Below are 17271 nucleotides of genomic sequence, written 5' to 3' on the forward strand. Positions count from 1 at the left end.
GATTTCTACACTCCCCATCACCTTTATTAGGAACACCTGTAACCTCTGCTCACTTATTCTATTAGTTATCTTCAGTTAGTGTTCAGATAAGAATGAGGAAAAACTTCTTCATCTTCTACCACTTATCCGAACTACCTCGGGTCACGGGGAGCTCAGGCGTCATCGGGCATCAAGGCAGGATACACCCTGGATGGAGTGCCAACCCATCGCAGGGCACACACACACACTCATTCACACACTAGGGACAATTTTCCAGAGATGCCAATCAACCTACCATGCATGTCTTTGGACCCGGAGTACCCGGAGGAAACCCCCAAGGCACGGGGAGAACATGCAAACTCCACACACACAAGGCGGAGGCGGGAATCGAACCCCGACCCTGGAGGTGTGAGGCGAACATGCTAACCACTAAGCCACCGTGCCCCCCTCGGAAAAACTTCTGATTTTAGCAAATTTAAAATTTTTAGCAATTTTAGCAAATTTTAGCTGGGCGGAATCTTATGATGTTCAAACACATTTTACAATTTACACAGAAATGTGTGAAAAGCGAAATACATACAATGAGCAATAGTTCTATAGGTGGAAAAACCTCACTGATGGCTATACTGGTAAAGTCAAATAACCTACAACAGCAGATTCCACTACTGCCAGTCCAGAACAAGCATCTGAGGCTACAGAGGTCACAGATCTACTGAAATTGGAGAGTTGAAGCTAGTGCCCAATTATCAGTAAACCTCTTCTTTTGATACTACTCTAGGAACAGATCGTTTATGCTAAACACACATTAAAGTGTTTTCTCAATTAATTATATATGAATGTTATTTTAGCCCATTTTTATGCTATTCCAGCTGAATTACCAGAATATTTTACTACAAAATATAGGAGGATAATCTACACATAAAACCATATATTTTGAATGAAACCTTAATAATAAGAAAAGCATAGGTCAGGTGATATGACATTGCCTCTCCCCCAAGTAGAAATGAAATGTAAGCCCATAAAAAGACATACACCATAATTGGGATTGGCCAAAGAATGATGGCAAAGCCCAACGGGGTAGACAGCAGACAGTCTTCCAGCTGCTCATAGTGAGGGCCAGCCTGCTGCCACAGTCTAAAAATATACCTCACTTATGCATCTCAGTCTCCAGACATCCGCACTCCTTCAACAACTGTGCATAACATATCATAGCATGGCACTAGTATTTCCAACACATTGTATCCTTTAATCAACAAAGCCTATTACAGCCACCTCAGAACTGTTCATCTCATTGAGTTAGGTTCAACATATTTTTCACTGTAACTTATCTAGAGTACAACAAGAACCAAAGGAACAAAAGAGGAAAAGAGGCCAAATATAGTAGTTATCTCTCAAGTCAAGTCAAGTCAAGTCGAGAAGCTTTTATTTTAATTTCAACCTTATATAGCTGACGCAGTACACAATGAAATAAAAAAAATTAAAAAAAGGTGCAACAAAAAAACGACATAAAGCTACATAAAAACAAGACGTAAAACAACATAGAGCTATGGACCTAAGTCCTAGCCACATAAAGTGCAACATGTGCAACCTAGTGCAACATTTAGAGACAAGGACAGTGCAAACAGACATTACAAATCAGTACAAGACGAATACGCAAAGTACAAAGAATAGTGATGACCAGTGTACATATATATTATTAAGTAAATTGTGCAATGATGGTAAACATATACAAACTTATATAGTAATACAAAATTATGTCTTTAAACTTATATACAAACTCTCTTTGACACATGTACACACGTAAATATATTCTCACAATATTTGAGAACAGCTGTAGTCTCTGAAATAGGCCTAATGGCCCAGACAGTGTTTAATAGCAAACAGACTGCAATAAATACAAGTAGCTAACGGAGCAGGCTTATAACAATGCAACTAGTGTATCCTGAAGCAATTTTCACACTTTCTTTTTCATACCACCAGAAGCAGTTTCAGCTAATTATAGCTGAGCTGCCATATAAAATGGTTATATGCTTTCCAGACTTTTGTTTCTGGTGATCAGGAATTACCAAGACTCTTTCACACACCCATTTGTTCCAGCCATATAACCCTTACATGAATATTCTTCTTTTAAATTAGGATGAATTAGCTTTCCTGAGCATCCAGCATTTATGTGGTGCTTAAGAAGTCAAAAGAGCATGACAGGAATGTTTAGCCAAATCTATTTTAGTGGTGTAAACAGTATTAACACACTATACAAAGTTAGAGCATGCAGTATACCCTAATTCCAGGGCTTAGGTTTCAAATAATTTTTTTTTTAAATTTTTAAATGTGAGAAAATATTTAGCATGGCTAAACCTATAACTTATTTTATGATAAACTCTGATTACTGATTGCATTCCAAAACAATGAAAAACAATCAAGCAGCTAGAAAAATGAATTCATACACAACATTCGTAATAGGAAATATGTTAAAGTCAGCGTGAATTAAAGGTACTGGCCACATACAGGTGAACACCGTCTGTTACTGTTGAACATATGCAGATCCACTTGTGGCTTGTTAGCACATGTTTACATTAGTCAGAGTGGAAAGACATTAGCATGCAAACATGTTTGTCTCAAATTTATTTTACTTCCTTCACTGTGAGTATCATTTAAACCCTAAAACACATTTCAAAGGGTGCTCATACTGAGCATAGTCATCTGTTTGAAATCATGAAAAAGAGATATAAGCAGGAACAGAGAAAGAGCAAGATGCTTCTCACAGCACATAGAGTTCCTCCCACTTTCCATCTGTTGCGCCCTGACAATTATTAGCACTTAATGCACCCATGAGCCACACCAACATCAAAGAAGGTATATGACTAAACTTCATGAAGACTGAAATGAGTGCAGAACTTACCAGGTGTTGGAGCACACAGAATCCACTAATCTGAGTGAGTGAGACTACACACTACAACATGGAGGGTATTCCCTTTAGGCTCTGCACTCAAAATACCTCAAGACACTTTACTGGTCTCTCGGTCTCTCTCTCTCTCTCTCTCTCGGTCTCTCTCTCGTTCTCTCTCTCGTTCTCTCTCTCTCTCTCTCTCTCTCTCATGCACAACAGCATGCACTCTGACTCATTCACACTGGTCTTGAGTGTGCCACTGCTCCATCCCTTTTGTTCTACACTGACAGGCCTCTTGGAATGACCTCATGTGAGGGTGTTGGCACAAATAGCAAACATGTATGTATGCATGGTTGCACATTCTTGCACTCACATTTCCCAGAACGCACACACATTCACACATGTAGCCGACATTCTTTGTGTAGCACATTTACAGGAGAATCAGGGAGAATCTGACAGCTATGTTTCTGTAAGCAAAAGCAATTTATTCACCAGAACACAGCACCAAAGATCATCAGAACGATCTAACAAGCAAACCTTTGTGTGTTAAGAAATATAAGGACCAAACACGTTCAAATATCTGTCACTCACCGGCCCCGGTCTATCCCTCCTAGTAAACTTCTGGGTCAAAGGCTATGAGTGACAGGCAGCAAGTGCTCTATATTGTGGCTATCTAGTTTTATATAGCAAGTTAGGTAAAGAATGAAGAAAACAGAATTAGTCTCTGATACATGAGTGATTAATCCACAGTAAAAAATTAGCAGAATGTAACTTTGGACTTTTTCTAACAAATGGTAATGTAGTGTCATAAAGTTCCTACCTGCTATCTGTAGGTTCCTCTGGCTGCTCCTTGTCTTGATGGTCTGGGTGCTCACTGTCTTTAACAGGGGAATCTGACTCTAGTTCAGCCTGAGGTATGTCAAGAGTCTCAAAAGGTCTAAGGAGAAACAGCAACCATAGAAAACAGGTCAACAGATGACCAAGAGTGTATCACAATACAAAGATCGCTTGGGCGATTGTTTATAGTTTCTGTGAAAGCAATGTGTCCTTGGGTGTCTACATGAATAGGCTCTTTCTTGCCACAAAGGCCATGAGATGATGTCATTGTTGAGATCACCTTCAGGAGATAATGGGCCATAGATGCGCAACTTTTCTTTGAACCACCACAATGATTTATAATAACTGTTTCAAAAACTTACATATCTGTTCTTTTTAACTTTCTGTAAATTCAAACCAAGGTCCAAATATACCACAAAGTTATGGTGCATATTTCATAATAGACATTGAATTCTTACAGGGGTTTTAAGTGGGACGTTTTCTGAAATAAAAATTCTCTGTTGTAGAGTTCTACATAGAGAAGGTGGAACATTTCTATTTCAAAGTGCAAGCTAGGCCATGGCTAGTGTAGCAAGCCAGACCTCTAGGCTTTACTAGAGAGTGTGATTATATCTGTCATTAAATCTGGCACAAAAAAAAACACATTTTAACAGAAAGAAGCCATTTCACTGACATGTTAAACCTTGTTTACTCACCATATTTCATATACCGCTATCAAAAAACTTTTAATGAGTTGCCTTAATGAATATTTTCCTTTTACTCCGGTGCCTGCTTTCTGCTCTGACAAGCTCAAATAGCTTCTCATTGAAATCCAGTGTACAGATGTATGTATACACAGAAAATATGCAATATCCATTCAACCTTCAAGATTCCAAGACTTTGATCAGATATAAAAAGGACATGTATCAACTGAGACTGAGCTCTTCTGAGAAAATATAGGGAATGTGAAACTCTTATTTATACTTACTCTTATATATACTACTCTTATTTATACTTACTTTTTCTCACAAGAGCTACCACCATCATTTATAGGATTAAAAATATCAACCAAACAGATTATTTTATGGATGAAACAAATTCTCATCATTGTTATCCAATATGAATTGTAGCTACATAATCTTTCTCCTAAGCAGTTCTCAAGTACCTGTTATCTGTAGATTCGCAAGGTGTCCCAAGCTTAGATTTCTGTTTAGACTGAGATATAGCTGCAACCTCTTTCATCGTTCTGAGCCAGTCTGAACTCTCACATGATTCTTCTAAGATGAGTGTTTTTTGATTCAGTTCCATTTCAGGACTAACAGCTGCACCTAGACTGTCTGAAACAGCCTCATCTGATAGTATGCTAGTCTTCAGAGTAACTGACCTGTCTTCATCTGTTGATAATTTTTCAGTGTGTTCATTGCCATCGCACTTTTCCTTCTGAACTTCTTTGGTGAATTCCCCTTCTGCATCTTTTGAGCCATGTTCTGTTTTCAATCCTTCTGAAGCATTTTCACACATAGTCTGAATAAAGGAATTGGCAACCCCATGACTAGAGTCTGCATTAGCATTGAATAATGTCTGGAAAGGGTGCTGTGAGCTTGACACTGTGACAACAGCAGTGAGATTGGGGCTTGATGATAATTGTTTTTCCTGTTCAGTCTGCAATCCATCACTGACACTTGATTGTAACAGAGAAGTGCCACCACTGACTGTTTGGACTGTGAAGGAAAGTGAGTTATCCCCCTTGTGTTTAGGCAATTTTCTCTCATTTCCTTGCTTTATGTCTTTAAGCTCACACTCTACAGCCCTACTCTCAGTCTTTCCAGGCTTCTTTGTGAGTGTTCTGCCCTCTGCTGTCTCATTCTCCATTCCATCATCTTTGCATTCACTTATCTCTTCCTTCCTGTGCCCCATCTGCTTGACCTCTCCTGAAATAGCTGTTTGTGTCTTTTTATTTTTGGGCTCCTCTTCAGTTCCTGCACTTGTTGTAAGGCCATGAAATTCAGTATGCAGTGCTTCAGGATCGAATGTATCCTGACACTTGTCGTTTTGTGGATGTTTGGGATCCAGAGAGTCCTTATTATGTTGCTCCATCTCCAAAGGCAAGGTCTCACCCTGAAGAGGCATAGAAGAGAGTTTTATTTTGTGAATTTGATCGTGATTTGCCAGCTCTTCATTGTCCCTATCTTGAGAGACATTTCCAATGCTTTCACTCTCCAGTTTCTCAATAGGAGCTTGGTAAACAGATGGCAGTCTAGCCTCAGACTGAACACTAGGGAACACCTCAGTACACTTGTTCTTACCAAAGGTGACGGCACTGGAACACTGAACCTCTGTTTTGTTTGCACAGTGTGAGGCGTTAGAATTCCCACATGGCTCCGATAAACCGTTGGCAATTTCGACAGTTTTACAGAGTTCTGGTATTCTTTTTTCCAGATGTCCGGGTTCACCCACACTGACATGTGATTTACTTGTATGGCCCAAGTGAGGTTTGTCCTCACTTACTTGTGATGCTTGAATAAAAGTCTTTGTTAATTCTTTCATCTCAGTGTTGATCTCTGAAATGTTCATGAATTTATTTTCTTGATTTTCCAACTTAATCTGGTTTGCTTTATTTCTGTCTTCTGTACATGTCTCTTCATTCAGGTCTTTAATTATAGAAGAGACATTTCCAAAGTCTGCTGAATTTATATTGGGTTCACTTTTATTTTGCGTACCATCAGGACACCCATCACCCTCAGTAATGACACTGTCATGATTCATCAGCAATGTGACATTTTCCATCTTAACAAAACTACTGAAGGAGAGTTCAGATTCAGCTTTCCTTTCCAAAGTCCCATTGGCCTGTACTTCATGACTAGGACAGCTAACCTTGGTTTCTTTTAGAGAAACATCATCATACTTCTCTAAAACTCTATTTTCCACTGTTTCTGCAGCTTCAATGCATTCCTGTGGTTTTTGTAGCTCTGTAATTTGGGCCAAATCCATTTCACTAAATACTGTTTGATTTTGCATCTGGTCTCTCTCATAGCATGTCACCTGCTCCAGGTCCCGATTCATGGATGGCTGAGTGGCTTCAATCAAATCCCTATCACAGCTCTGCACTTCCTTTACAAAACCTGTGGGGATTAAGCCAGAGTCAGAAAGACTTTTTGTTTCTGGTACTTTTTCATCTAAGTGTTTTTCTTCATTCTTGATCTTTTTTTCTTCTGTTGCCTCAATCAATTCCTGTTGAACATTAGTTTGTACATTTCCGTCTTCCTTCTCCAAATATCCGTCACTCTCTTGTAGTTCAGGGTTTGTTTTCTCAAGCCTGTTTATCTCTTCTTTAAGGTTTCCAGACAGTTGATCCTCCAGTGTAACTAGGCTATCGATCAATTGCTCACACATTATTTCTCCAAGTTTATCTCTAGTGGTTTGGTCTTTGAATAGACTAGCATCATTGGCAAACTCTGGTTCTTCAAGTTGCTCCAGTTTAATCACCTGATTTTCTTCATTAGTATGTTCTTGATTTGGTTTATTTGTTCTAACTGTATCATCTTTAATAAGGCAACCTGTATCCTCTATCAGCACCTGATCTTGGACACGGTTGGTTTCAGAGGCAGCTGGTTTGAGGCCTGAGTGTTGTATCACAGTGGAAGGTTCAATGGCATAATATTCCTCAGCTTTAGAGGCATCTACCTCCAGCAAAGAATTCAGATCTTCATGACCAGATGGTGAGGACTGAATATCAGCTATTCTATTTTCTAATGCAGAGCTGACATATCCAAATGAACTGTAAACTTTATCTGTTGTTGACACATTTATCTTAGAAATAACATCGCGTTTGTCATCAAATTTGTTGTCATCACAGTGTTGTATATTGTCACTGAGTGTATTTTGATCAGTGCGTTGTCTTATAGTACTAGACTCTGTTATATCCTTTGTGTGAGTAATTTGATCTGTTTTGTGATGAGTACTTAGTTGTCTGCCAGATTCACTTGTTAGAACATCCACTTCAGTTTTTAGTTCTCCGGAGTCCTCCTGTGCCACAAAATCAATCCCCTCATTAGCCTTTTCAACACTATGTAGAGTGACAGATTTCAAATTTGTATCTTCCACTTCGACTCCAGATACTAACTTGGTGTCCTGTACAGAAGATACCATGACAGAGTGAGAGCTTTTATCAGTCTCATTTTTTTCTCTCATTGTGTCCACAGTTTCAGAATGCTCCTTAGGTGTTTCTAAAGGATCACTTTGAATAGTGGAAAATGAAACTTCCCCTTCCCCCATAGCAGATAAAGTTGAATCAGGATGTGTGAGGTCTTTTGCACACGTAATACTCATGTCAACTTCTAACACTGCTGCACTATCATAATCTATATCTGTTTGACATTGCATCTTACTCGTGTTCTCTTCAGGTTTTGCTTGGAAACATTCCTCCAAGATTATAGAATTTGATTTCTCTTTCCATTGGAATATGTCATTACTGTTAATAGACTTGACCTTATTTGCATTTTCAGGCCTACGAAAGCTGTCTGGTGCCAAATTAGTACCTTCAACTTCTTTACAAGCAATCTTGATATCCTGTTCAGATGAAACAGTGTCAGTTTGTGTATCCAGATTTAACACATTCATACAAAAAGAGCTGTATTCTTTTTCATTTATTTCTTTTTTTGTCTCCTCAGATGTTATTTTGTCTCCTTCAGGTTTTTCTACAGTATCCGTTTTCACAATCTTATTTCTCATATCTCCTGCACCAACACTTCCACTGTTCTGAGGGCAAATTTTATTATAGTTGCATTGTGTTTCCTCTTCTGAGACAGAAACATTATCTTCATTAATGACCTTCCTGTGACTCATCATAAGGCCAGGAGGCCGGTGGACAATAGGTACTTTAGAATCACTTTGAATGTTGGAAGATGAAAGTTCCCCTTCCCCCATACCAAATGCATCTCTTTCAGGAGGTGAGAGTTCTTTTGAAGACACAACACTTAAGGCCGCTTTTAAGTCTGCTCCGCTCTCATGAACTAAATCTATTTGATATTGCAGCTCACTCATGTTCTTTTCAGGTTTTTCTTGAGAACATTTTTCCAGTATTACAGAATTTGGTATCTGGTCCTGAGATATGTCTTCACTGTCTATAGACTGGCTTGACAGCATGTCATCTTTTCTGGTGCATTTAGCAGTAGATTGTATTGAACAGGACAGGGGATCCTCGTTGTGACCCATGTTTAACAATTTCTCTGGCACCCAGGGCTTAACATCCACTTCACGTTTTCCATCTTTAGAGTTCTCAAATACCAGATAATCTATCCTCTTCTTTGTATTTTCACCACCATGTGGGCTGTCTGAAATCAAATGAGTACCTTCTACTTCTCTAGATGCTAATTTGGTATCCTGCACAGAAGATGCCATGGCAGTTATGTCATGGTGTAATGCATTCATACAGGAAAGGCTTGTATAACTTTCTATTTTTTCTCCTGTAGTTTTCCCAGGTTCTGTTTTTTCTACTGCATCAGTTTCAGCAATGTTACTGCTCATCTCTGCTTCCTGTCTGCTTTGCATTTCCTCTCCTGAGAGAGAAACATTATAGTCATTAATGACCTCCCAGTGACTCATCATAGGGCCAGGAGGCCTGAGCACAATAGGCACTTTAGTATCACTTTGAATATTGGCACTGGCAGAGGGTACGCCTCCTTCCACTGTACTAGACACTTTTATAGCAGTAGGTGTGGGAGCTTTTGTACTCACAACACACATGGCAACTTCTGAAGCTGGTCCAGTGTCATGACTGGAGTCCATCTGATATTGGAGCTCTTCACATTTTGCTTGAGGACACCCAAGAGAAATTGCACCGTCTTGCTCAGTATTTGCCTTTAGGTCCTTCTTGGATATGCCTTTACTATCAGTAAAGTGTCTGGACAGCATGCCATCTCCATCTGTGCAGGAAAATGGTGCTTCTTCAGATTTTAAACACTGTTCTAGAGAACCTTCTGAAGTTATCAACTCTAACTTGGACTCCTGCTGTACAATGTCGCTCAGAATGCTTTGGAAATTGTCTTCAAAACTTTCTCTCACATCATTTTCCACTGATTTAGCCTCCCTTCCGTCGGCTTCTTTGGTGGAAAGCACAACCTCAGTTTTTTTCTCTACAGCAGGCTCAATGAGGTCAGAAAGACTGAAAAGGTTCGTATTATCACTCCCAACATCTTCCATAGCAATATCCTGCAGTTCAAGGTTTGTTTCATTAGTATCCTCTAACAAAGATTTAAGCTCTAGGGTGCTCTGATCGACTACAATTCCATCCTTTACTTCTTTGTTTTTTGGAAGCAGATCAGGATTTTGACAGAAAAGGATTTCTTTTGAAACATTTTCCTTTTCACCTTCAATATGCCTTTCGGGATTTTCATTGACACTCATGTTTTCTTCTGTCACCTCCGCCTCACTGGTGCTTTCACAAATAGTATAAGCTGCTTTTTGGGGTGGGTCTGGTTTTATGTTGCTAAATAACCTCTGAAAGCTAAAGCTTGTCTCACTTACTGGGTGCCTCAGATTCTCATGAACAGTTAGTGGAGGCAGAGAGGCAAACTCAGTCGCCTGGTGTGCTGGGTCATCTTGAGGGTCTCCAGTTCCCCCATCCATGTTGTTAAAACTTCCAGTGCTGTTCTTCATGTCCAGCTGAGCAGAAGATAATGGATGCTGACCTTCACTCTTTTTGCATGTGTCTTTTCCTTTCCCCACCTTGTTTTGTCGCATGCTGTTAATTTCAGTTTGAATCCATGAAGTATTCAGTACCTGTTGATAGCTGGTCTGCGCAGCAGGATCTTTACCATCTGCTGAAGCAGCTGATAGCAGATTTAAAATATCGCTGTTTGGCTGTTTTTCACCAACTGCATTAAAACTCTCTTTCAGATGAGCCGCTTTCTCTGATGCTTCCTTTCTCTCTGCTTCTGTGTCGTTTAAGGGGAAGATAGAAGAGGAGGGGTTTCTCAAGCTGCTGGTCAACAAAGGTAAGGCTGTGTCAGCTATGTCTTCTGTGACCAAAGTAATGAGTTCACCCCTTTGCTGTGGTGCCACCAGTGTCACTCCGTTGTCATGGAGAGGACAAGATTTAAGCACTGTCATGGACAGAGCCTCCTGTCCATATAACGTCTCTGTTCCACCCCTTTCTTTCCCTGTCTCCTCCTCTGTTCCTCCCTCTCCCTTTTTCTCCAATGACTCATAGCTCTTTCTCTTCCAATCATGTCTGTCGTTAAACTCCGGGAAGGCAGCGGCCACAGTCATGTCCTCGACACTGGCTGTGCCTGTCTCTTTCTCACTAGCTGCAGAGAGTGAGTCCATCCCCAGGGAGCAATCGGCTGGCAGACCTCCTCCCTTCTTTTCATTCTCATCAGAGTTTTGTAGCATTTTGCAGCCACTCCATCTCTCCTCAGATGCTGCTTCAACCTCCTTTGCTTCCTTTGCAGGTGAGTTATTAGTCTCTGGAAAGCTTAGCGAACATAAATGCACTTCTGCTGCAATAATTTCTCTCAGTTTTCCATCAGAACACTGTAATTCTGTGGTGTGATCTAAATGTCCTTTCTCTGTTGTCTTCACTCCTTCTGAATCTCCAGTTCCCTTCTCTCCCACTTCTATCATTTCTGGCATTGTGGATGTCGTCAGTGGTGGTGTGAAATCGACGGCTGATGCTGAAGTCTTCTCAAGGGCGCTCTCCTCCTCCGTCTTTATCCTTTTAGTATGAGTTCTGCTCAGAGAGAGTGTTTTACCCCGCACCACTGTGTGTGTGCCAGCTTCACTGCCAATAAAAAACACATTCTCCTCCTCCTCCTCCTCCTCCTCCTCCTTCAGTGGGCATGCCTCTGAACTGCATCTCTTTTCATGCTCAGGTTCACTGGATTTAACATCTCTAAAATCAATCACAATGCTATCAGTAGATAACTTAAATTCCCATTTCTCATGTTCAATATCTCCTGTTGAGTTGAGGTTTAAGGTTGCATATTCTGATATTGACTTACAGGGTCCATCTGCCCCAATACAGTCACTCTGTTGTTCAGTTACTTGCAGATGGTCCAGCTTAAGGGCAGGTGTAGCCTCCAGTGGGGTAAGATGAGCCTGATTAGATAAAGACTCTAGAGGTGAGGCGCAGAGATGCCCCAGCTGTCCATGGGTGTCTAACAACTCAATTTGATTATCTGCTTTTGTCATAAGCTCAGGCTTTGCTTCTGATGGAACCTTTGTTTGAGTAATAATCTGCATCTGCTCCAGCAATGTCTGTGTGTTTAGTTGAATTCCGTCCCGATCAGAGGTCTCTGACACTGAACAATAATTAGTGTTATTTTCTGCTGAAAATCCTTTTAGTGATTTATTATCCATGACAGTAGTAATAATTTGTGTGCCTGATTCGGGTGTCATCTGTGGCTCTCCCACAGGACCCGTTATCATTTTACCCTGCTCATTTAGAGAGTCATTGTGAGATATTAAGCTGACAACTTCTAGTACATCCTGTATTTCAGATATTTTACTTACTTCAGTTTCTGTAAGTGCCTCTGTCGCTGAGTCATGCTTTATCAAGTGCTCTTTTCTCTCTGCAGATTTTGTTTTGTCAGTGCTTTTTTCCATTTTAGGCACTTTCTGAAATTCTTCCTTTGGTTCACAGTGTAATTTCTCACTTTGTTCTTCGGGATATTCAGCCATGGCCTCCTCGGGCTGTGTTTTACCTAATACATAATCTCTGAAGCAAAACACAGCCTCCTCTGTACAGGATGCTAAATCAGTAGTGTGTGCCCCAACATTTCCATGGCAACCCAGGTCACGTCCTGTTTGAGATTCTGCAAGTGAAATTGGCAGTGACATAGGATCCTCCTTGACATTTACACTCTTGTGTTCTTCATCATCAGTTGCAAACTTGGCCTCTGACAGACAACTGTCAGTCTGATCTGTACTGCATAAAGTGATTGAGTGTGAGCACAAGCCAAAAGAAGCTATTTGTTCCTCACATTCCTGAAAGGCTTCTTGAAGCTCACGGTCCAACAGTGTTTCTGAAGACTGGAGTGATGGTGCATTTTCCTGAATAATTCCAGCTGACTGGAGCTGCAGAAGAGATGAGCTCTCTGTGGAAACCGCCTCTCCATCTTCTCTATAGAGGATTCAGCAACAGAGAATAATAGAGATGAATGTTGGAGATATAAAAAAAAAAAGGTCAGCAGTTTATTCCACACAGAAATCCCCAAAGCAGTTCACTCCATTCCACAATACAAAAACACTCCATGCACAAACACAGCACAACAAGCTGTTTTGAGCACTCCAAGTGGCAGCAAGCAGATACTGTTTGGCCACAAAGCATTTTATTACTGCCCATTGATTTGCCAACACAAGCACAGACATACGGATGTTATCAGACTCATGATACAAGCATCAGAGAGGCTGTACATTATAACCAATCTCTTGCTCCTGCTTCTGGTGCTAAATCACAGCTGCTGAGTCACTGGCCAATACAATAGCACCAGCTTTTTCAGACACTTTGCTCTCACTCTGCCTCTGTCTTGTCATGCTCAATAGTTGTCCCTCTGTGCCTTCACTTTAGATAAACTTTCACAGAGTAAAGCTTATATTTACCTAGCACATGTGAACAACAAGCACACAACTGAAACTCTATGGCAATCAATCATTCCCAACTGCAAATAAAAACACACTAACATAATAATCACACGTGATAATCAGAAGGTCAGCTTCTGGAATTCATTTATAATGTAAGCTTGAAACAATGTAAGCATGACACAATGATACTGCTGTCTTTCTCAGATATTATATTGAAGCTGCCTTTTCCAACCAACAAGCAGAAAAATCTTAATAACACCCCTGCCAGATGTGAGAGGAGAAATAGGGTGTGAATGGCAACCGTTGCCTGCATGCCTTTGTGTGTGTGTATGTGTGTGTGGTTGTGTGTGCTGCACTGCACCCATCATATGGAGTTCTCTTTACACATCTCCACTACTCATAAGCCTGGAATTCATCTAGCATGTCCCTAATGCTTTCTGTGTTTTCTAATCTAATAAATTACTGACTATTATAAAATCAGCATAAGGGTTTAGTTTTATACAATAAACTTCTGCACACGCAATATAGAACACACAGTATTTAAACTGGTTGGCGCTGCTTTTGTGTATTGTCTTTTGTGTATTGCCTTGTATTTTTGTTTGCACTGTCTTTTGTTCTGCACTGTCTTTTTTACTTTTGTCTTGCACTGTTTGCACCAGGTTGCACAGATGCACTTTATGTGGCTAGGACTAATTTACTTAAGTCCTTAGCTCTGTCTTTGTTCTATGTAGCACCAGGGTCCAGGAGCAATGTTGTCTCATTTCACTGTGTACTGCAACAGCTATATATGGTTGAAATGAAAATAAAAGCTTCTTGACAATCAGACACAGAGGAATTTCTGATATTCACCCCATTGTCATTAAAGAGACAAATTAATGACTTAATCTGTGTTCAGTTAAGTCAATTAAGTCATAACTCATACCTCATTCCTTACCTCTGACAAAGAAAAGCATCAATATCAGACCTTCACCTTGAAATTTCTAAGAATTACATCAAATCAATTCAGAGTAGAAACCTTAAATGAATTATGCTTTATATTCTTTACATCAATCAGCATACAGACATATTCATTTTAAAGATTAAATTTTTGTATTTATTTCACAGTTCGCTGGCTAGCTAACATAACACGTATGATGCGTGAAAAAGAATATGTTAAGTACCTAACTGTACACTGTCAGGGTAATCTTTATGGTAGGTGTGTCTGATATTAGAGGCCGGTATAAATGTCTCAGGATGACTTAAACTAACTTTTTAAATATTTCTTTATTCACTTGTGACTCTGAAGCTTCCTCTGTGGCACTAAAAGCTTTGGGAATCTGGGAAACACTAAGTTTGTGGCCATGCTTTTGTCAGTTTTGTTGAAAAGCAGATGCAGATGCATTTGTGCATAATTTGGGAGCGAGAGAGAGAGAGAGAGAGAGAGAGAGAGAGAGAGAGAGAGATGCTCCACAGGTGTTGGGGGATATAGTTTCTTTCTGACTGCATTTTGCTATCTGTTACCTTGTTACAATGGCCACTGCTGGTGGATTGGCCTCCTTGTAATTTTGCATTTCTCCCAGCAGGGGATCTCCTTGCTCAACCAGCTTGCTGCTACTCATTAATACAAATCATACACATGAACACACACACCTAGAGATATGCTCGAACAAGAAATCCTAACACATCGTAATGTTTTCTTTCCAGCACGTGCTCCTTCATAGCTGATGAAATAAGCATAAGTATCGTTCACTGACTAGCACATTCATAAAGGTTCAAAATGACTGAAGGCTTCCTGAAAATCTTTCTGTTCCTACATTAATAATTAAACACTTGTCTGCAAGGGTGTAGCTGTGGTTTCAGGAGAGGGTGGCACACTATGAGATTAGACCTATACATATATATATATATATATATATATATATATATATATATATATATATATATATATATATATATATATATATATATATATATAGTACTTCAGATGGAAATTTTATCAAGATAATATTCAGTTTCACATTTGCAGAGTATTCCTATCTCATTTAACTTTTAGTTATAGTATATAGTATTTGTAGTTTAAAAAAGAGGTAGTAAAAACTTTGTGTCTTTAATGGTTGTGTGGGTTTTTCACTAAAATGATCGTATGCAGCTGTGAACTCATGCATACACAAGCTCACCCACACACACATGCTTTTTTGATCATTTTATCTCCTTATACTCCTCACTGTTGTGTGTGGAATATTATAAATGAATAGAGCAGAAAAGAACAGCATTCACCCTGTCCTCAGAAGATCAAAACTAATCTCACAACTATCTGTCCAAAAGTCCGAGTAACAAAATTGTCTGAATAAAAGATGCCATCTCTCTGTGCTCTGACATTCAGTCTGACAGTAATCAACTCAGATGTAGTTAGTGCTTTCCTCTGAGTGTTTTCATCTGTCTTGTGTCATTAAAAAGCACTTGAAAGACATGTCATGGCTGAGTTCATGTGTCCCAGAGAAATCACTTGCTAGACTACAACACTAGCGTACACAAACCCTGGCTGTTAGCTGTCATGTGAAAAAAGGAAACTCGCTAGAGAGTGAGAATTGGCACATGACGAAATTAGGAAAGAAATGGGGTTATAAATACGAACCTAAAAAAGAAAAGATCTAAATGGCTTGTGCTTACATTAATCTGCAAATGATTAAGAAATTAAATCATTAATGTTTCCATTTTACACACAAGCACCACCACTTCAGCTGCACACAGGTTCATGCACAGGCCTGCTAATAGCAGCGTCTGGAAAATCTTTCACCACAGTGAGTCACAAAACTTATTCAACACCTGCAGTGTTAATCTGCCTTTTAAAGTCAAAGGAATTGGCAGGTCAGGTGTATGGCTTAGCTTTTCTTTGGAATTACACAAGTGTGAAAGAAATTTGTAATTGTGAAACATGTGTAAAGAAATGTTCTCAATTCGTAGCACAGAAATATTCAACAAGATGAACAACAGGCAAGACAATGACTCTTGTCTAGACAGTGAGTGGCAAAGTCACATTTAACATGAGAGTATTTACATTAAATATACAGTAAACAGTAACTGTGCTTTATACCTATATTACACCCACATGCTCACATTTCAGGAAATATGAACACCTTGAGCAAAAGAAAACAAAACTAAAAGTTTAGACCATAGCTAGTTTCATAGCTAGTTTTTGTACATTTACTATATGATAGGTCTACAATTTACAGTTTTTACTGGCAGACAAACTGTCCATAAGACTTTCCTACTCAGCTCAGTTTAATGAAAAATAATATCCAAGCAGTTCTGTTCATACCTATAGTTTGCATATTTTGGTCAATAGCGCAAGGTCATCTGAGGATGTAATGAATTATTCGTGTAATCATATCTACAGTGTGATTCACCTGAATAAAGTCAAGAGAATTTAACAACACCAGTAAGCAATATAGTATTCATATACATTTACTATGTCATTACAAGCTATGAGACTTTTGTTGTTGTTTACATTTTGTTTAAATTATTTTTTTACCTCTTATACAACATGCAAGAACTGTGTATTTATGAACTAACTACACACTATATAGTTAGACATGGCTGTGGAAGAGCACTTTAGCCAGGTGCAAGGTATCATGTTGTACTTTCTGTTAGAAACTGCTGTAAATATACTTAACAAAGTCCCCTTTCGATTTTAATTCTTAATTTAATGGATTCATTTCTCATTCTTCATTTATTTGCTTGACAGTTAGTTTGAAATGTGGTACAAATAAATCTGGCCTAATGCGTAACATATAGCAGTGATAAAAGCAGTATTACTTCAATCCATTTAAATTATGGTGTTTTTTTATATAACATCTCACACACTATTGCTTCCCATTTTATGTTCAATGTGTGATTCAAACTAAGATAGGAAAAGTTGCCACTCATAAAGTAAAATAAAATGATTATTGTATTAATTTATATTTTTCCATGCATTATCATTAGTATATGCATTTTTTTTCATTTGGTTGTTAAGCAGAAATGAAGGT

At 39.2% G+C, this 17271-nt stretch overlaps 1 protein-coding gene across 5 annotated transcripts in view; it reads right to left on the bottom strand.

The window, feature by feature from the left end:
- tacc2 (transforming, acidic coiled-coil containing protein 2) overlaps positions 1-17271 on the bottom strand; it is a 57635-nt gene that overhangs the window by 30146 nt on the left and 10218 nt on the right. For all 5 annotated transcript variants that reach the window (XM_060872554.1, XM_060872551.1, XM_060872549.1 and 2 more), the window contains 2 exons: positions 4848-12803; positions 3687-3803 (listed from right to left, as the gene is read on the bottom strand). In XM_060872554.1, coding sequence (XP_060728537.1) covers positions 3687-3803; positions 4848-12803 — 8073 coding nt within the window. The remainder of the gene's footprint in view (positions 1-3686; positions 3804-4847; positions 12804-17271) is intronic.

The sequence above is a fragment of the Tachysurus vachellii genome, chromosome 6 (genome assembly GCF_030014155.1).
Source record: "Tachysurus vachellii isolate PV-2020 chromosome 6, HZAU_Pvac_v1, whole genome shotgun sequence".
In the NCBI taxonomy this organism is placed as follows: domain Eukaryota; kingdom Metazoa; phylum Chordata; class Actinopteri; order Siluriformes; family Bagridae; genus Tachysurus; species Tachysurus vachellii.